This window comes from Myotis lucifugus, unplaced genomic scaffold, assembly GCF_000147115.1.
Source record: "Myotis lucifugus unplaced genomic scaffold, Myoluc2.0 scaffold_36, whole genome shotgun sequence".
Taxonomy (NCBI): Eukaryota; Metazoa; Chordata; class Mammalia; order Chiroptera; family Vespertilionidae; genus Myotis; species Myotis lucifugus.
Window position 1 is genome coordinate 1,541,193 of NW_005871084.1, and position 21,405 is coordinate 1,562,597.

Below are 21,405 nucleotides of genomic sequence, written 5' to 3' on the forward strand. Positions count from 1 at the left end.
GGGTGTGTGTGTGCAGGAGGAGCCAGTCAACGATTCTCTCACATCATTGATATTTCTCTCTCTCTCTCTCCCTTCCTCTCTGAAATCAATAAAAATATATTTTTTTAAAAAGAAAATTTAATTAGCTCATCATATATTTTTACTCATTTCAAACCAAGTAGACAAATAACTACTTTAAAGGATAATATCTTAATGAAATACTACTTACAGTTACACTGTTAACATTCTGAAACTTAACATAGCGAAGTGGAACAATGCCATCTTCTTTAATATCATCCTCTGTTAGTTCCAGAGCTTGAGTTGGTTCACTTCTTTCTGCTTCTTCAAAATCCATAGATCGGGGCAGATTGATAAAAATTTTTACGTATTTAGGACCTTGACCTATAAAATGGTAGAACAAAATGCTAAAAATCAAACATACATTTTCTTCCCTTTATTATTTCATTCATACTATAAAGACACACAAACAAACATATTCACATATCTAAGAAAGTCAGAGTATTTTCACAGCCACTTCTTGGCCTGCTAGCACTATACTCCAGGAATTCTAGATCAAAACACATTCATATATATGTACCCACATACACACAGTTCTTGCCCTCAACTAAAAGATGTACTATGTAAATGTAATACTACTAGTGAGGAGGTAAAGGGAAAGTAGCAATGGAGTCCGACAGTATATGCAGGTTAACAAGTTTCATAAAAGAAACAACATTTGATCAGGGTCTTAGTTGTCAACAACTAGTACATTTTGTTAAGAGGGAAGCTTTAGTGTATGATTAGTCAAAAGGAGGTTAATTATATAAATTGCCAAATTTCATCTTGGGAATTAGGATGTGCTCAGTGGTAAAATCACATTCATAGAGTGTCTTAGTCCCTTTAACTCCAAGGTACAATTTAAACCCATATTTTCTAGCTGATTAAAGAATCTTAAAATATTCACATTGCTTAAATACTCATTTCTACAGCATTTGCTTTTACAAATACTTTGGATTTTCAGAATAAAGACACAGTTGCATTGATAAAACTTAAATATATAAAATTTTAGAATAATCAATGAGAAGGAAATGCTATGTGATACATAGAGTACTGGCTGTTTCTTCTAAGTAATTAAAAAACAAAACCAAACCAAGAAATCTACTCTCTCCTCCCTCCCGCCACTCCAGCCTACCCCAACAACAACAACAAAACTTCCACAGACACAGGAAAAGGAGGAAAGGAGGGCGGAAAGAGTGAATAAGGAAAGTTCTTTATTTAATACAAATAGAAATGCCTAGTCTGTGCAATCGTGTTTACAGCATCATATCTATAAATAATATGAATCTATTAATAGGGCACAAATAAGACTATCTTGAACCTTAGTTTTATCATCTGTAATAGGAGTTTGAAAGAAATAAATTATACCCAGTTTTGATCCTTAACAATGATTACTTCAAACCTAGAGTTTTAGAGTCATAGTTGGAAGAAAGGGTTCACTTGCTTTCAGACTAAGAGGAAACTTAAATTGTAAAATTAAAAATTTTAGAAATAAATCTCACATTGTTTGCCCATTCATTTATATCCTTGCTTTGTTCCAAAAACAATTTCACTCTTTCTTCAAACAAGGAATATCTACCTTTATTGAAAAAATAGAGGTAGACCTTCTAACAGGTCTACAGATCAGAAAGTTAGTTTAGAGAAAAACTGTCCATTACTTACCATTATCTGGCCCTTGAAATTTCATTGAATAAAGCTTCACAGGTTGATTAAATGCCACAGTAATAAGCAGCTGTGAAGGAAATAATGTTTAACTTTAAAAGGGCTCTTGAACACCTTGAGCACACACAACAGCTAAGTAGAATTAATTCAGAGACAAAATTTTTTTAATTTATCTAATAAAACTAATGTAATATGTAAAATCAGTAAGTTGAAAGTAACTTGATTAGACTGACATCTGAAAAATACAATTATCTATTATTCATATAAGAGAATGAAACAAAAAGTTTAATGGAATAATTAACTATAATTATGCATAAGAACATAAGGTCTTGTGACCTATAAACTGGCAAACCATCTGCTTTCTAAAAACTCAAAACAAAATTCCCCAATTAAATTAAAATTTATACTATTTATGCTAACATATAAGCTTACTGTTTTCCAGGATGGTTTATTTGTCAAGCACCTACCTATGTTACTTGATAATTTGGAGACAATGCACAGGTTATGTGGAAAGACTAACCCTCAAATGGACCCTACTTGATTTAAAACTCCAGAGAAGAGGATTCCTACAGCTCTACAGTCGTCTCCAAACCTCCATCCTTAACGTATTTGACTAACTTAATCTGGAAGGCCACATAAGAAAACCGATACAAAATACTGTCACAATGCCTGTCTCTCAGAAAATTGGATTCAATCGCTTTATCTTCTTAACCAAAATTGTGTCTGATGTAGGTGCCTATGCTTCTATCCTGACAGGAAGATTTTAGGAAAGTTGTAGCCAGGCTGCTGATATGTACCATCAAATTATATTCAGAGCACCATTTACGAGGAACACAGTATGAACAATTTTCTCGAAGTTGTATGTTAAGTAGATCTGGTTGGAGCACAGAAAATGGGGTTTAGATTTATGGTTTTAGAATCATTATAGTATGTCTGCCTAAGATTATACCTAGACTATATCCTTTAGTTATATAAGTACTTTTTATACTTGATCTCTAATAGTGTCAAAAAATAATAAGCACAACATGTTTAGGGACCTGAACCACAGGTGAAAGGAGATGAGAGTAAAAGCTAAAACAGATCAAGTCAGCAAGAATGTGACACTCTAAGCCAATGAAGAATCATTTAACTCTTAAGAAAGAAGCATGACTAGAATTATATTTAGAAAAAAAATAGCTTTAGTGAACATGTAGAAGATGAACTGGAATGGGGACAAAGCAGAGTCAGTGGAATACAAAGTAAATTAAGGAAAATAACAGTCAAGATGAAAGATGGCTGATCAAGGCAGAATGACACTACTTCCTCTGTGACAACAATGCAGGGAAGTACAACACAGGTTTACTTCTGGGAGTGAGGATTAGATATACAGGGAGTGCTCATTTTTGGTGAATAAAATGTATGAAAGTTGGGTCAAGAATGAACAAAAGGACTAAAGAGTGGTGAAGGTTCAACTCAGCAGTGGAGTCAACCCAAGAGTTCCACGATTCTCCCTAGCGCACTTGGCAGCTCACACAGAAAGAGAAAAAAAAAGATGGGTCTGCATTAAAAAGATGGGTCTGCATTGGTCAAGGGACAGGGGTCAAAGAAAATCAAAGTTTTAAAAAGAAAAGGAATAGTGGTCAACATAAAAACCATGAGATGGAAACATGATAAAGAAACAAGAGCAGGCATAAATATTGATAATCCCTATGCCTTAACTCAGACATCCAATTACCTGTTCATCACAATCAGACTCCAAGAAGGTCATGTCTTTTCGTAAACAGTTGTCAAATCCATGCTCATCACTTTCATTAAGACATTCACAGCCAGCTTTGTTAATAAAAGGCATTAAATCCATCTGAAAAAATTAAATCAAGATTTTAGGCAAAGCATTTGGATTTGGTTTAAAAATCTTAGTAAAAAACTTAAATTATAATTCTCTCTACATTAGGCAATTTTAGAGAAAATATCTATCGCTTTTAAAATAGTGATTAGCTGTAGCTGGCTTGGCTCAGTGGAGAGTGGGCCTGCAGACTGAAGGGTCCCAGGTTCGATTCTGGTCAAGGGCATATGCCCGGGTTGCGGGCTTGATCCCCAGCTAGGGACGTGCAGGAGGCAGCCGATCAATGATTCTCTCTCATCGATGTTTCTCTCTCTCTCTCTCTCTCTCCCTTCCTCTCTAAAATCAATGAAAATATATTTAAAAAATAATAATAAAATAGTGATTAAACTTTAATAATACTTTCATTTGATTTCTGAGATCTACCTCTAATTATTAAAGCCAAATCTAGGCTTAGCCATTTAATAAGGAATCAGAAACCAAGTCCTTAACACTAAGATTATAAAATATTGACTGATATTCTTTTAATATTGGTATTTAACAGTGGAAAGTATGCAAATTAAAATATCTATAAAATTTGAAGCCTTCCTCCCTCTTCTTGTGGGCATGAACTCTTTAAACCTGTGTCCTTGAAGACCTTACATTAAAGATGACTAGTACTCCAGATACCCACCTCCCAGCTACAATAAACATCAATTCATGCCCACTCCTATTTCATCTTTACCTTGCAACCAGTCCTCAACCTTTCCCGATTATTTTCATGTAAATCTTACATTTTTTTCATTTCACTCAAACATTTCAGTGTGCATTTCTAAGTGATAAGAACTCATTTTTTAAAATCCTCAATATCATCACAACTAAAACAAAAAAATACTATTTAAAAAATCATCAAATATTAGTGTTTAAATTTCCTCAATTGTCTGAAAAGGTGAAGGGATAAAAAAAAAAGTCCTTAATTGTCTCACAAATGTTTTATAGTTGTGTTAGCAGCCCGGTGCACGAAATTCATGCACGGGTGCGGTCCCTAGGCCTAGCCGGCAATCGAAGCATGAGCATTTGGGGAAGGGCAGGTCTCAGCTGACCTCTGACCTCTGGGCAGCACCTGGGCCTCCAAGGCCCCCCCACATGCCCCCTTCCGCTTGAGTCACTTCGTCTGAGTCCCCACGCAAAGATGCAGTGAGCGTGGCAGGATGCTGCGGGCCAGGGCGCAGTGTGGGCCTCTAGGTTGCCCAGCGGAGCTGCATGGAAGCCGGGCGAGCAGCATGCTCTCTCCCGGCGGGCCTCGCAGACTGGCTCCTGCGTGAACCCATGGGGAGCCAGACCAGCCCCTGCGGTCTCAGCGCTGGTCTCAGCGGCTGCGGCCGGGCTCACCCAAGGAAACTGTGCTGGTGCAGGGCGGACTCCTCACAGGCCTGGTACCTAAGCCCAGGGAAGGGTTGCAGGGGGAGTGAGAGTGAGAGCGGTGGACACCCAGCATTCTCACCGCACCTCTGTCCCCGTCACAAGAGGTTGCAGCCCGTCGCCTATGCCCGCCATGTTCCGCGCCCTCCCTGGTGGTCAGTGCATGTCATAGCAAGCAGCTGAACTCCCAGTGGAGGGAACAATTTGCACATTAGGCTTTTATTATATAGGAGGATTGCTAGACTCAGAATGAGAATCAAAAAAGTACAAAGACTGTATTTGGTTAACACGTCTCTTAAATATCTTATTCTAGTCATTTAGCCTACACATTTCTAATATTCTGAGTTTTGCTGACTGCTTCCCTGTGGTGTCACTTAACATATTCCTGTTATCTGTTAGCTAATATTGCCGTATTTCCAACACGATGTGCCAAGAGATGTGGTGAGTGTCCATCCTTGTCTTGTTTCTGACTTTAGTGGAATGCCTTTAGTGCTTCTCCATTTAAGATTTTATTCAATGCTTTATAGTAAATGAGTAGTAAATTTTGTCAAATACCTTCCCTGCATATTATGAAATCACGATTTTTCTCTTCTGGATTGCTGGATTTTGTTTACTAATATTTATTTTACAACAATATTCCTAAGTGAAACTGGTCAGTAGCTTTCTATTTTGTGCAAACTATCAGATTCTGGGATCAATATCAGACGTACTTCAAAAGAAATTTGAAAGTTTTCTCTCTTTTTACGTGGTCTTAATAAGTACTTGCAGTAACACTAGGCTATCTGACCTTTAAGATTTGGTAGAATTCCCCTGTGAAGCCATCTTGACCTTTATGCAAGTGCTCTTTTACTAGTTACTCTATTTCTTCTATTTCCTCTACAGTGACTGGTCTATTTAAGCATTCTGCTTTTGAAAGAGTTGATTTTGATAAACTGTATTTTTCTATAAAATTATCAATTTCATCCACTAAACAAGGACAATTTTTAAAGCTTACCAAATATTATAGATTATCAGTTACATGTTCACCTTTCTATCAAAGAGTATTACATATTTTTTTATCCAGAGAAATTAAGGCAGGTATAAATAGTTCTGAAAGACTAAAGGAAACTTTTTATATGTCAAATAATTATCAATATGGCAATAATCCATTAGAATAGACCCTAATTATTCTTGTGGTAGCCTAAATGTTTTTAAAGCCAAAATGTTATTTTCTATTACATTAAATATGACATTACATTAAATGTTAAATATATTACTCAGTATAACATATTGTAGTCAACTCAAAAAGAGGGGGGGAGGTAAAAAAAAAAAAAAGGAGCACTATAGAGCAAAGTGTTAGAGAAGTATGCTGAACTTCATGAGTATTTGCCTTGAAAGGGTGTTTTAACAAAATCTTTTAAATGCTTAGTTCTTCCATCCTACTGAGGTGCAGCTTCAATACATCTCCGATTAAGATCCCAGGCATGAAGACAACATTGTAGTCATACTTCCAATACCTTAATGATAAAAATAAACTAAATAGATTACTTATTTTAAATAGATTTTAGATTTATATATTGTGGGGCACACAAAACAAGAATTACATTCAAACAGTTGCATTAAAGTGCTTTGTATATCTCAAATAAATAGGCGTTATATTGTATATTTGACATAACTGCCAACTGACATATTCTGACAATATGCAGTGGGAAATAAATATCACCTGTCTATGTAACAACTTGCCAATAATAAGGAAAGAGTCACAAGAAATAAACAGACAAATCCAGATTGTGGGACAGTCTATAAGACAGATGGTCTAGACCTGAGCTGTATAATAAGATAGCCATTAGTCACATGTGGCAATTTAAAATTAAATTAATTAAAAGTAGATAAAATTAAATTTTCATTTCCTCAGTTGCCCTAGTCATATAACAAATGCTTACTAGCCACTTGCACCTAGTGGCTATTATATTAGACTGGTGCTGGTTAAACTTTCAAAAAAGGCAGTCATGAAAGGAAAAAAAGGCAGAGAAGTTTCTAGACTAAACAACACTAGAGAGAACTGACAACTTAAATACAATGCACGATCCTTGATTTGATCCTACATGGAAAAGAAAATTATAAAGTATATTTTAAAGATAATTAAGGAAATTTGAATGTAGGCTGTACATTAGAGATACTGTAGCAATATTAAATTTCTTAGGAGTGATAATGGTATCATGGTTATGCAGAAGAACGTCCTTATTCTTCAGAGCTACATGCTAAAATACTGAGAGATGATCCATCATGTCTATAACTCACTTTTAAATGCTTTTGCAAAAATTAAACATAGAAAGATACCAAAATGGAGCAAAATCCTTAAAATATCTACAACTGATGAATATAGGTGAAGGGTATATGTGTTTGTAGTATTACTGTCAACTGCTTTGTTTTTTAATAACTTTCACTTTGTTTTTCCTTTTTTGTTGGTTTTTTTGAGGGGGTAATCCAACATGAGATACACAGAAAATTACAAAACCTTTCCATTCTTCAAGTTTTTGATTAAAGAAATATCTACTAACTATACAAATTAGGGTCATTTAATGTCTGGTTTTTGATAAATGATCACAAATTTGTAGACCAAAACTTAAAGTTCTGAGGTCGAAATACTTGAATATATTAACAAGCCTCAAGATTCAGAACATGTGCAAGTTCAATTCCAGAATGCCTCACATTCAAACTTTGGGAAAGAAAGAGTTGTTTAGAAGGCATGAGGGGAGCTATTTGAATCTATATTATGTGCTCTTAGCAAATTATGGGACAGAAAAGATATGTTTTAAATTTTCCCAACTCCAATAAACATTTACAAAAATTAAATACTTATGCTCACAACAACGCCCTCTTACTTCTGAATAAGAATCTGTTATGAACCTTAACCTTTTGAGTATCTTTAGCAGTATCTCAAACTCCCCTAAAAGATACATGTACGTATTACTCTAGCTCCAGTCAAATTAGGAGTTTCAAAACTATGGCATGTATAAGATAAATAATTGTATAGCCTTTAGTATTAAAACATAATAACTAAAAGTCTTTATTCCAAGAAACCAAAAATTGTTTTTTAAAATTGTTGATACATTTTTATGCTTATATTTAAATCTACTTAAGACACTGGTTTTCATTCAATGTTTCTTACTCCATTTAGTTTCTATTTGTGTTGTGGGACAAATGTTTTATGGGAACACATTACCAATATTAAATATTTAACAACCCTTTTAAGATGTACATAGTTCAAAACTTTTCATGTCTTGATTGACATCAGATGGGAAAAATAAAAATATTTTAATAGCTCTTCACAGTGTATTCATAACATTTGCATGAAAACTAATTATTTTATTTCTTAAAACTTTATTTTTCCTGCTTATTTTCCTACCCGAGGCCAAAACGCTGATATCACATTAAGCTGATGTGTAAAAAAGTATCCCTGTAGCTAAGGAGGAGGACTATTGTGCTCTTAAGATATTTTCTTGCCAACACCCTTAGTAATAAAAGGTAAAAAATACAAAGATGTGAACATAACTTACAAGTTAAATGACTTTCAAAATTTTCCAAAAGGTGTCACAACCCTAACTTACACATGTTCAAACTTTCTAACCAGATATTACTATTTCAAATAATTATATAACAGTTCTATTTAAAATAAATATTAATTGCACATCCCTAACTAAAAATAATTAATGTCAGTACATATTAAAGACACAACCCCACCACACCTACACACACAGAGAGAATCTCTCATATTTCCCTGACTATAGTTTCTCCTTATTCAGCAAGAATTTAAGGACTTACATAAAGGACTTGTAGCCCCATAATACAGATCTGCTTTAATGTACTCACTATACATGCTTTCAAATATTAATTTTAATTTGAGGTAACACTTTTAAAAAAATCATTTTTTGATCTGCCAAAACAGTAACTTTATTTACTGATTTGCATATGCAAATCAGCTACCACAAAGTGCTACTTCTGAATTTTACTTCCTAAATAGCTCTCAAAATATAGACATTGCATTATTAACTATTCGTATTAATTTTCAATATATTCTTAAGCTCTTAAGTCTTCAAGTTATTATTTAGAATAACAATTTACTCTTAAAACTAGAAAAACAATACTCAAGTCATATTTGGTTCTAAAACAAAATCATTAACTAGCACATTACGTTTTGAGGGAAAAATGTATTTTTAAGTCTTAAAATGGCTATTAAAATAGTTCAGAAAGCAGATTTTAAGTCACAAAGAAATTAAGTCAGGAGAAATTCAGGAAAAGCTTATGATGGGAAATAGGTTATAACACACATATAGACAAATCCCAATAGTCAGCCAGTAAGTTTACTTTTAAAGTTCTTATTTGAAAGTACTTCAAGCAAGTAAAAGATAAACATGAAAACAAAGTCAATTTTACTTTTACCAAATAATGGCAAATGGAAGGTATATCAATGATTTCACTAGAAAGTCTACATACATAGCCTTTTGGAATATCTGTGTCCTCATTACTTCCAGGGTCATTTTCTAAGTGCTGCTTGATTTTTTCTTCTAGTCCCACAGCATCTGCTCCTTGATATTGATCAATCCTCACTTTGTTTCGAAAAAACAAAAACGTAGGTGTTGCTGATATGTTGTTGGTGGCAGCTGTTCCCTAGAAGTGGCAAGTTAAATAGCATTATGAATTAAAAATAATCTTAAATCACTTCGAATATTTACTCTGTATCCCTATGGAAGTTAAATATCATGGACTAAAGACATGTAAAATAATTTATTCCTAATAGCTACTTAAGAAAAAGCAGGCCTATGCCGAAACCGGTTTGGCTCAGTGGATAGAGCATCGGCTTGCGGACTGAAAGGTCCCAGGTTCGATTCCGGTCAAGGGCGTGTACCTGGGTTGCGGGCACATCCCCAGTAGGAGATGTGCAGGAGGCAGCTGATCGATGTTTCTCTCTCATCGATGTTTCTAGCTCTCTATCTCTCTCCCTTCCTCTCTGTAAAAAATCAATAAAATATATTTAAAAAAAAAAAAAAAAAAAGAAAAAGCAGGCCTATTCCCTAAACTACATTACCAACTGGGGCACAACTACATTACATTATTAGTTTTACATACACAATGAAGAACAGCCCTATACTTTTATCAGTTTTAGCATTAAACACTTCACACAGTAAAACAAGTTAGCTGCTTTATAGAAACTGCTTTACAATGCCAGATAGCTCTCTCATAACTACATACTGTTTCCCAAATGAGTATTGATATGTCAGCACAAACCACTGGTGCTAAGAAAAAATACACATATGAAAAACAGTAGCCCATCTGACCATGAAACTTAGGTAACATCCTTTGCATTGTAATCCTCACCCAGTTCTACTCTTATAGAAATGCCTTCTGATCTTTTTAAATTCTGTTCCAACGCCACAATTTTTACAAGATAACTAGTGAATGGAAATTAGTTAATAAATACTGATTCATGAGAATTATAAAGGAAACAGTAAAGCAATTGTGTCACCTTACATATTCAAATACTATGAATATGCACCATCATATCGTCTAAAGAAAAGGCATCAAGTTTACATAAAGTGTCTTCTCTAAACCTCATAAAAGACAGATCTTTTAGAACAGTGCTGTCCAAAAGAAACATAACGTAAGACATGAATGTGAGCTGCATATGTAATTTAAAATTTTCTAATATCCACTATAAAAGAGTAGAGAAAGAAGTGAAATATGTAACTACAAGAGAGCATAGCTCCAGAAGTGAGAAGAAAGCACTTCCAGGTCAGAGATGGTGAATACTTAAAATAGGAGCCAAGCTGGGCCGGTGTGGCTCAGTGTTGAGCGTCGACCTATGAACCAGAAGGTCACGGTTAGCTTCCCAGTCAGGGCACATGCCTGGGCTGCAGGCTCGACCCCCAGTGTGGGGCGTGCAGGAGGCAAGTGATCAATGATTCTTTCTCATCACTGATGTTTCCATCTCTCTCTCCCTCTCTGAAATCAATAAAAATTTATTTAAAATAAAAATAAAAAGTAATAGCCAATATTACAGACTGGTAGTATGTGACATAGGCACTAAATAATGAATGTTAATATAGGGTTTACACTAACCAAATCCCCAAACTACTAACTACAAACTAAAGAACATTCTAAAACATTTCCACACTCAGAAATGTAACAAAGCCTCACACACACACAGAGTAGCTACAGTGCTGTCCCTTAGAGCTAAAGACTATATTTTTAGTGCTGTAAGGAGCAACTCCTCCATATTTCTACATATGAAATTGCAGAACTGTCACACAGCCATTCCAACTAAGTAATCAGGACAATCTATCTACAACAGTGGTTCAATCAAAAGTAACCAACATTTTAAAATTTCTGCTGAGTATGCAGCTTTGGAGCTAAGATCACAAACTGATCAATGCAAATCAAACTATAGGGTAGAACAAAAATAGGTAGGTTTACAGTTGTTCGCATGGAAAATAATACAATAAAATAATAATACAAGAATAAACTGTGTTTCGCATACTCACAAGTGTAAACCTACTTTTGCCACATCCTGTATAATCAAGAATTTTCTGCTACAGCTTTCTAATCAGCCAATGCCTCTGTAGAAGATATAATTCTAGATTTGCAAAAAATAAAGAAATGTAAAAAAATACAGAACTGGCAGGTGACCTATTAGTTTAACAACATAATATTAGTTTTTATATCAGAAAGCTACTAACACAAACAAACTCAGAAGCAATTAATATAACTGAACTACCCTTCTTAACTAATGCAGCCATAATGGGCATTTATAATAATCATTATCAACATAACATTTTATTATCTTTAAAGGAGTACTATATACACAAAAAGATAAACGATGATATTAATGTTGAAATTCCAAACAGATTTTTAAACAATTTTTTTTTAAAGGGCTCCTTTCCCTTACCTGACACTGGTGTACATCTACTTCCAAGAAAACTGCCTGTGGATACTTATTACTCATAGTACTGAATGCTGGGGCAATCCTTAAACATGGTCCACACCTGTGAGAAAGGTAGGGAGATATTGGTAAAATAACACCAAAGATTGTACTACTTTATACTCTGAAGAACTTGTGTCAATTAAAACATAAAATAAAAAACAAATTCTGATCATCCTGGCTTTAGACTCCTAGTCCTTTCCACTGGACTATTTAGATATACTTGCATCAATACCACATTGCCTTTTATTTAGAAAGGGAGAGAAGGAGGGAGAGAGGGTAACCCCACTAGCTTTCTGCAATTCATTAAGAACCAAACCCACAAAACTAAAACTTTTAAGTTGACCTAACCTAACACAATTATTTGGTGAGAACTGAAGACCAGAAAGTTTAATGATTTGTTCAAGATCAACCACTCTAGTTGATGTCAGGACCACAACTAGAATAGTCAACTCCTAAATCCAGACCAAAATGAGCTTTCCCTGAAGAGTAATTGTGCTAAGAGTAATAAGCTAGAAACAAAAGAACAAATATTATGATTCCACTTATATGAAGTACCAAGAAGAGGTAAATTCAAATACAGAAAGTAGAAGAGAAGCTACCAGAGCTGGAGGTGTTTGTGTGCGAGGGGGGTGAGGGGAGATTGAGAGTACTATTTAAAGGGTAGAGTTTCCATCCGAGATGATGAAAACATTCTAGGGAATATATAGTGGTGATGGTAGTACACTGTGAATGTACTTAATGCCACTGAATTGTATACTTAAAAATGGTTAAAATAGTAAAATTTATGTTACATATATTTTACTACCTATAAAAAATGAGAAAAAAACTAGAGAGAGCCACTGAAGATTCTTAAATGGAAGAGTGACAATCTGTGTAGTGTTTTAATAAAATTAGTAGACAGGATAGCTAAAGCATGGGAATGACAAATAAGGAATAAAGGTTTTGCCGAGACCGGTTTGGCTCAGTGGATAGAGCATTGGCCTGCGGACTGAAGGGTCCCAGGTTCGATTCCGGTCGGGGGCATGTACCTGGGTTGCGGGCACATCCCCGGTGGGAGATGTGCAGGAGGCAGCTGGTCGATGTTTCTCTCTCATCGATGTTTCCAACTCTCTATCTCTCTCCCTTCCTCTCTGTAAAAAATCAATAAAATATATATATATAAAAAAAAAAGTTTCTCGGAACTTATAAAAAAAAAAAAAAGGAATAAAGGTTTTAAAATAGGGTTGGAAAGGAAATGAAGTAGGTGCTGCAGGAAACTATGTTCTTGGCCTAAAATGGGACATTAACTTTGATCTAAGAGGTTTCTTACATGATTTAACTTGATATAGTTCGATGTTTGAGGGTCTAATACTGATGCCAATATATGTAAATCTGGAGTCACAATGGCACAGAGTTGGTGTAGGAATGTATTAATGGCCAAAATGTTAAAAGAACTTTAAAGGCAAATACAATGTTATCAGATTTGTAAATATTACCTAATACTTTTGAATTTAAGTTATCTAAATTCAACTATTTTACTTGCTCTCAGTTTTTACAAAGAAAACAAAATGTTCATCCCATCAAAATACCCTTTTTAAAGTAAATAAGAGCCCTGGCCGTGTTTCTCAGTGGTTAGAGCATCCAACCCTTGGACCAAAGGGTTGTGGGTTTGATTCCCAGTCAAGGTCAGGGTGGGTGAAGGTCGAGTGCTGCAAGCAACCAATCTCTCTGGCATGGATGTTTCTTTCTCTTTCTCTCTCCCTCCTTTCATCCCTTCCACTCTCTAAAAAAAAAAAAAAAAAAAATCAAAGGAAACATTCTCAGGTGAGGGCAAACAAATAAAATAAATTACTCTTTTAAAAAGTAAATAACTGCTTCTGATTGGTAACCAATCAATGTCTAAGGTTATGTTTACTAGTATGGTTAAATGATAATATATTGCTGAAGGAGGTGTTTCCTTAATAGCAACATTTCCCCACTTTTCTCACTTCAATTAATAACTTATTGCTCTGTCATCTCTCCCGTTGCTATGGTAAGGGGGTGGAGGAAAAAAGACTCTATCATTGAGGGATAAAAGTATAAGTGCTGTCACTGACTAGAATTAGGAAAGTGAACTAAAAATGAGATTCACTGCTAAAATCATCTCTTCCCACCTGGCTGGCATGGCTCAGTGGTTGAGTGTAGACGTATGAACCCCGAAGTTACGGTTTGATTCCATCAGGGTACAGGCTCGATCCCCAGTGTGGCACATGCAGGAGGCAACCAATCAATGATTCGCTCTCATCACTGATGTTTCTGTCTCTCTCTCCATCTCCCTCTCTGAAATCAATAAAAATATATTAAAAATAAAAAGTAAATAAAATCATCTTTTCTCTTTTCCAACTCTGGCTTAAGTCCTTAACAAATGTACAAGTATTCCCCCATAGTAAGAGCATAGATAGACATTACAAAATTGCTAAATCTGGGAAGGCACATTTGTAGAACTCTGACCTTCCTCTTAGATATGTCTTTATAAACAAAATCTTCATCCTCCTCAATGTAATAAATATCGAAGTCCACATGTCAAACGCGTATTCCATTCCACCATATAAAATTCAACATACTGCCTTTTTTCAATTCTGTATAAGAGACACTGGTCCAAAAATAAGTCCTAACTGGTTTTCATCTCTATCTGCAATTTTCCATCCCCTAAAACTATCTAACCCTAACATCATTTCTTCTATACTCAACATTTATTGAATCTTGTTCAGTGGCTGTGAAACACTTTTTGCTCTGGGATTCAAAATATTGCCTTGTTTATATAGTTAGTTGGGCAATAAAATGCATCACATAAACAGCGACAACCACAGTAGATTTCTCCAAGTTAGCGCGTAAGTGTAAATGTCAGGGGGTCAAGATAAATCAAGTGGATACCTCTAAACCTTATACCTAGACACTGACATACACAAGGGGTGTTCAGCAAATAGACACACTCGCTCAAACCTTGGTTCTGAATGCCTAGTTCCAACAGGTCCCTCTCACACAGGAACACTGCACACCCAACCAATATGGAAGATCCACAAGCTCCGAGACCCATAAATCATGTTAAGAGCTACCTCGGCCAGTGGGCAGCTTATCAAGATCCCTGCGTTTGCCGGTCTGGCTCAGTGGATAGAGTGTCAGCCTGTGGACTGAAGGGTCCTGGGTTCGATTCCGGCCAAGGGCACAGGCCTAGGTTTAGGGCTCGATCCCCAGTAGGGATCGCGCAGGAGGCAGCCCAGGAGGCAACAGATGATTCTCTCTCATCAGTGATGTTTCTCTCTTTCCCTCTACCTTCCTCTCTGAAATCAATCAATCAATAAATATTTTTAAAAGATCCTTGTCTTCTTAAATCATTGAGTAAAAAAAAAAAAAAATGCAGTCTATATGATCAAACCCAAACGTCTGGACACCTATCTACCTGTATTATACACACCTACTATAATTTTTGTGTTCACACATGAAATCACATACCCAGGGACGCCTAAGTTACAAAGCTACTAACCAAACAAGTACCAAAAACGTTAAGAAATTAAAAAGCACCCTGACCCAACATTAAACTTAATTTAAAATGCATTCGCTGAGCCTTTGGGTTAAGCACTACGCGGATCCGTTGGATAGATCCACGGGAAGCTTCCAAAGGCGAAATGCAGGTGGTGCAGAGTATCAACGTGTGCGGTAAATTGAGATTTCAGGGTTTCTAAGATGCAAGTGACAGCTGGCTCCCTGGAAAGAGAGGAACAGACGCGAGCAGGGGCGGATGTCGGAGGCTCCGGACCAGAGAGAACAGCGGCGGGCCACCTCAAGAGCAGGGCTCGTCTGAGTATTCAAAGTGAGCTGGCGGGCATCCCCTGGGCTGGGGAAGCGGGCAGTCTGGCTTCCGTGCCCGCTAGAGACTCCCCGGTGCGCAAATGGGGACCAGACCCAAGAGCTGAGGCCTAACTGAGCAGCGGCCTGGGGCTGCGGTCAGAGCCAGACATTCCAGAGCAGGACGAGACCACCGGGGAGCCGGGACCCGGAAAGGGTGAAAGGCAAGCACCGGCGGACAGAAGGGCCCACGCGGCTCGGGCCCGGCCTCACCCTCGCATGGTGAACTTGACCACGGCGAGTCTGGAGCCGGCGCCGCTCAGCTCCGGCTGGAAATCCGGGTCGCTCCCGACCGGCTTCACTCCCACCATTCTCGGGGCCCGGAAGGGAGGCCGCGACGCCACCCGCTGCGAAACTGAAGGAGAAGACGACCGGGAGAGGAAGCGGGGATGCTCGGAAGGCCGAGGCCTGGACAGAGGCGGCGGCGATCGCGGAGCGGCTCCCGGGGCTCTCAGTGCCGAGTCACGCCAGGAGCCGAGCGGCGAGGGGGCGGGAACGCGAGAGGGAGGGAGGAGGCAAAGGGAGGTAAGGCGTGCAGCTCCCAGCAGCCACCGCGCGGCAAGGCCGCCGGCGCTTGCGCAAGTTGACGTCATTTCCGCGTCGTCTGTTTTGGCTCCCGCCGCCCAATCCAGATATGCGCTCCGTGGCCCCACTCCACTGAGGAGCTTTTCACTGGCCAGAGCTGCGCAGGCGCAGACGAGCCGCGGTCACAGGCTCAGGTGCAGAGTACGACGCAAGAACTCCTGTGTTCCTCCGCGGTTAGTGAGACCGCGCCTTTTCTCCTGGAGTTTCTTGGGGCGGGAAGGTGAAAAAGGAGCCCCCTTTTCCCGGGGTTCAAGGCTACAGTTATTTACGGGTCTCATAATACGTGGGCGCTCTCTGTGCAATCATCCAGAAAAAAATTATGCATTTGTCTTTAAGTTGTGTCAAAAAAAGAAAGAATAGAAAACACTGTCCGTCTTTCAGGGACTCCCACTTTAGTGATAGACGCAAACAGTATTTACGGAACAAAGACGTTTGCAAAGGAAACGGGGGAAACAAATGAAATAGGAGGATGGGGCAGGGAAAATTTCCCAGGAGATGTGACCCCTGAACTGAGTCTTTTATTTTTATTTTTAAATTCTCATTCTAGGATTTTTTTTCCATTGATTTTTTTTTTTTTTTTTTTTTTTTTTTTTAGAGAGCGTGGAGGAGGGCAGAGAGAGAGAGAAACATCTATTGCTTGCCTCCTGCATGCGCCCCAACCGGGGCTGGGGATGGAGCCTACGACATAGGTACATGCCCTTGACCAGAAATCGAACACACCACCCTTCAGCTGAGGGCCAACGCTCTAACCATTGAGAAATGAGCCAGGGCTGAACTGAATCTTTTTTTTAAAATTTCTTTATTGATTAAGGTATTACATATGTATCCTTATCCCCCCATTGCCCCCCCACCCATCCCCCACTCATGCCCTCACGCCCCTGTTGTCTGTGTCCATTGGTTAGGCCTATATGCTTGCATACAAGTCCTTTGGTTGATCTCTCCTCCTTACCCCCACCCTCCCCTACCTTCCCTCTGAGGTTTGACGGTCTGATGGATGCTTCTCTGTCTCTGGATCTGTTTTTGTTCATCAGTTTATGTTGTTCATTATATTCCATAAATGAGATCTGAACTGAATCTTGATAAAGAAGAAAGGAATAGCCAGACGGTGAGAGGTGAGGGGTATTCCAGACAGAGGAACCAGCAGTGCAAATGCATGGGTTGAGAGGGCTGATGATAATAATAGTACCTAATATGTGATAAGTTATGTGTCAGATACGATACAAACTCATTGTGTGTATTAGCTCATTTAATTCTTACAACCACCCTGTGAAGTGAGTTCTATTATTCACCTTTAGACTAATTTTCCCAAGTTCACACACCTAGCAAGAAGTCAAATTTGCATTCAAGTTCAGGCTGTCTAACACCAGGGTGCTAAGGGACAAGTCAAATGATTTGCTTTTGGATTTAGCTGGGGAGATGAAATTGAAGAGGGAGGCAGTAGTCAGATCATAACTAGTTGACAAATGCGTATCTTTACATGAAGGTAATGAAGTAATCACTTCGTGGCAATTTTGTGATTACAAGTGTCTTTAGATAAAGCCTTGAGGCAGTTGTGAGGAGGATGGAAGGCAGTGAGACCAGTTTAGGAGGTTATTAAAGTAACCCAAGAACTGAGTTGAGAGCAGCTGCAGTGGAAATGTGGAGGTAATGATATATTTGAGAAACAATTAGAAGATAAGAGCCACCGGGTTTGGTGACCAGTGTGGACCCAATTAGTGAGATGACAGAGGGAGGAATCTAGAATAATGCAAATATTTAAATCTGTGCTTTTTACTGAGTTAAGATGCCTGAGGATACCCAGGTGAGGCATACAGTAGAAGGTAGGAAGGATGAGTCTGAAACTAAAGAAAAAGGAGTAGGTTACACTTACAGATTTGAGAGCCATTAGTTTGGGTGATAATTGAAGCCCAAGAAATATGAAAAGAGAAGGCTGAGGGTGCTTCAGAAACAAAATAATTATCCCTAACTGAACCTAGCCAGAGCAGAGCCATTGTAACTGCATTCTTTTCTCGAGATACCAGCACAGTTTAATGGCTTTAGAGCCAAATAGACAAAAGTTCCAATAACAAATCTCTGCTACTTATTCTTTTGTGGTCATGAATAAGTCACTAACCTCTCAGAACCTCAGCTTTCTTGACTGTGAGAACTGGTTTGATAATACCTACTTTCTAGGATTGTGAGGATTAAGTATAATAGTATATGATATATGTCAAATGAATGAGAAAATAAGGTACTCAATAAAAGATGTTTAGAAGCAATGGCATATTAGCTAGCCTGCCTAATAAAATACTGAAGCCTGAGTGGCTTACACAAAAGAAATTTAATTCTCAGAATTCTTGAGACCAGAATTCCAAGAGCAGGGCACCTATCATGGTTGGTTTCTCCTGAGGCCACTCTCCTTGTTTTGTAAATAGCCTCCTTCTTGCTGTGTCCTCACATGGCCTTTTCTCTGTGCAAGCATGTGCACATACACACATAAAGCACACATACTCTTGGGTCTCTTCCTCTTCTTGTAAGGACACCGTCCTTACATTAGGGCCCCAACCTACAACCTCATTTAATCTTAATTACCTCCTTAAAGAGGCCCCATCTCCAAATACAGTCACATTGGGAGTTAGGGCTTCAACCCATGAGGTGTTTTTTTTGGGGGGGGGGAGGCAGACGCTCACAGCTCAGTACGTAACAGGTGGATTATTATTATTCCCAATGGTCCTCCCAGTTTTGCCTTAAAAGCAAACAGAGCCCGTCAGTCATGGCTCAGTAATTGAATGTTGACCTATGAACCAGGAGGTCACAGTTCAATTCCCCATCAGGGCATATACCCAGGTTGCGGGCTTAATCCCCAGTGGGGGGTGTGCAGGAGGCAGCTGATCAATGATTCTCTCTCGTCATTGATGTTTCTATCTCTCCCTTTCCCTTCCTCTCTGAAATCAATAAAAGTATCTTTTTAAAGCAAACAGAGTCTCTACTAAGACAGCTATAGTAAATATTAAGGGGTGATATGTGAAAGCAAGACCTTAGAAATCTATAGATTCCTGAGAGGCAAGATAGAGGCATTGTAAAAATTAGACCTGATGGGGCATTTTGTTGTTTATTTTCCTTGTGTTCCTTCACATCCACTCTCAACTTTCCTTTACCCTGCTCTTAGCTCTATAAAGCTGACCCATACAGACTACATCAATAGGATGCTTTGTTGGAGCTTCTTTTTGGAGATTGAAGGGTAAACGAAAGTGAAATCCAGTTATTGATTCTGTCAGCACCCATCTGCTGTGTTTCCACAGATTAATTGTGTCTTAACCAAAGGCTCTTCATATCCTTTTGCATTCCTAGAACCACAATTTTCCCTTGTCCCTTCAACCCTGAAAATAGGAATCACTCCTGGCTGTTGGTAGTACATGTCACATAATCAGCAAAAACACTGGCCACCGAAATCCCAAATCTAGGACCTCTCATGGGAAGCAGAGATACCTGGAAGCCATAATTCTTAGATAGGCTTCCCATGCTTTATGGCAGGAACCATCTCCAGTCACCAACCAAGCTCATACGTAGCTAGTAAGCTCAGGTATTATGAGCGCATGAGCAACACTCAGGGATTTCACTCTCCTAATGCAAATAGAGGTCTTCTGGTTTGAAAAGAATTATTTCTCCTCCCTAATGGTGTGGAGACCCAATACCCCTCCTTACAGTAAAACTTTCCTACTCACCACTCATTCTTGATGTTTTTGTCTTTAGTTTCTCCTTAATGACACCATCCTGTTTTTTATTCTCCCAAAACCTGTGGCTAGCTTTAATACTTTCCTTCCTAAATTCTCCTCAATTACCCCCTTCTAATATGTCATCTTTTTTTTTTTTTAAATATATTTTATTGATTTTTTTACAGAGAGGAAGGGAGAGGGATAGAGAGCTAGAAACATCGATGAGAGAGAAACATCAATCAGCAGCCTCCTGCACACCCCCCACTGGGGATATGCCCGCAACCAAGGCACATGCCCTTGACCGGAATCGAACCTGGAACCCTTTAGTCCCTAGGCCGATGCTCTATCCACTGAGCCAAACCGGTCAGGGCTAATATGTCATCTTTTATTGTGACCCCGACTGATATAAAAATTAAAACAAAAACAATTAAACACCAGGGAAATTGGAGCCTGGAAGATTAATAAAGCAAGCTGCAGGTAAATTTTTGAGAGTTGGCAGCATAAAAGTCATAGTTTTATGCTGTAACTCCATGAGTTCATCAGGAATTACACAGAAAAGAAGGGGTTAGAACAGAAATCGAAGGACAAGCACAAGTGGGGAGTAAAATGAGAAATGGGGGTTTACAAGAGAGCAGAGAGGTAGGAGGAAAATCACAGAAGTCAGGATCAAAGACCAAAAGGAGGGAACCTGAGGAACATCTTTGAATGTAGTAAGGGGTTCATTGGTTATCATCCAGAGAGCCAGTGCAATTCAGTGAATTAAGATTGAAATCAGCCCACAAATCGTCCATGGCCTCTAGTGTGCCAGGCACTGTGCTAGATCCTCAGCAGTTAGACATGAGTCCGACATCGTCCTGGCCTTGATGAGTCACTCTTGTGAGAGATTCTCCCACAATTCAGAGATGCAGGCCAGGTGGCAGTTGTCCCTGTTCTACTGATGACAAGACTGCCTCTCAGAGAAGCGTGTAACTTAATTATGCAGCTGCTTTAGCTCTGTCCAGGCTGCACTCAAAATTCCATAGAAACAAACATTACAAATGTGCCTGGATACTTTTAGCAGATTTTATTGCAGAGTGATGCTTTTTGGGTGATTTTTTTCTCATCTATAGTTTCTAAATTTCTTCAGTAATTATAAATAGTATATACGATAATAATAATAAAGAAAGAAGGCACAGCTGGAAAATAAAGTCCTACTCAGGAATTCAACAAAGAAGATCCTTCTAATAGTAATAACTAAAAGTAATAATATTCATAGTTAATTAGTCTCCCTGTGTCATGTACCTAATGCTTAATTTTGTTAATTAAAATAAGCTTTTGGTAGATGGAATTTTTCCAAAAAGATGTTATTATTTTTCTTCTAAATTTGTACAAGCCACCCTAAA

General features: G+C 38.2%; 2 protein-coding genes across 4 annotated transcripts in view; one reads left to right on the forward strand and one right to left on the reverse strand.

Moving 5' to 3' along the window:
* Positions 1-16,289, reverse strand: part of TXNL1 (thioredoxin like 1) — a 24,537-nt gene extending 8,248 nt beyond the window's left edge. Inside the window, exons 1-6 of one of the 3 annotated variants that reach the window (XM_006087124.2) lie at positions 15,957-16,289; positions 11,844-11,940; positions 9,395-9,568; positions 3,413-3,535; positions 1,699-1,768; positions 209-381 (exon numbers count right to left, since the gene is read on the reverse strand). In XM_006087124.2, the coding sequence (XP_006087186.1) occupies positions 209-381; positions 1,699-1,768; positions 3,413-3,535; positions 9,395-9,568; positions 11,844-11,940; positions 15,957-16,054 (735 nt within the window). In that variant the 5' untranslated portion in view covers positions 16,055-16,289. The remainder of the gene's footprint in view (positions 1-208; positions 382-1,698; positions 1,769-3,412; positions 3,536-9,394; positions 9,569-11,843; positions 11,941-15,956) is intronic. The other 2 variants (XM_014454398.2, XM_023752622.1) reach the window with 2 other exon arrangements.
* Positions 16,290-16,437: 148 nt separating this feature from the next.
* WDR7 (WD repeat domain 7) overlaps positions 16,438-21,405 on the forward strand; it is a 285,950-nt gene continuing 280,982 nt past the window's right edge. Inside the window, exon 1 of the mRNA XM_023752617.1 lies at positions 16,438-16,501. The gene's annotated coding sequence lies outside the window, so the exon portion shown is untranslated. The remainder of the gene's footprint in view (positions 16,502-21,405) is intronic.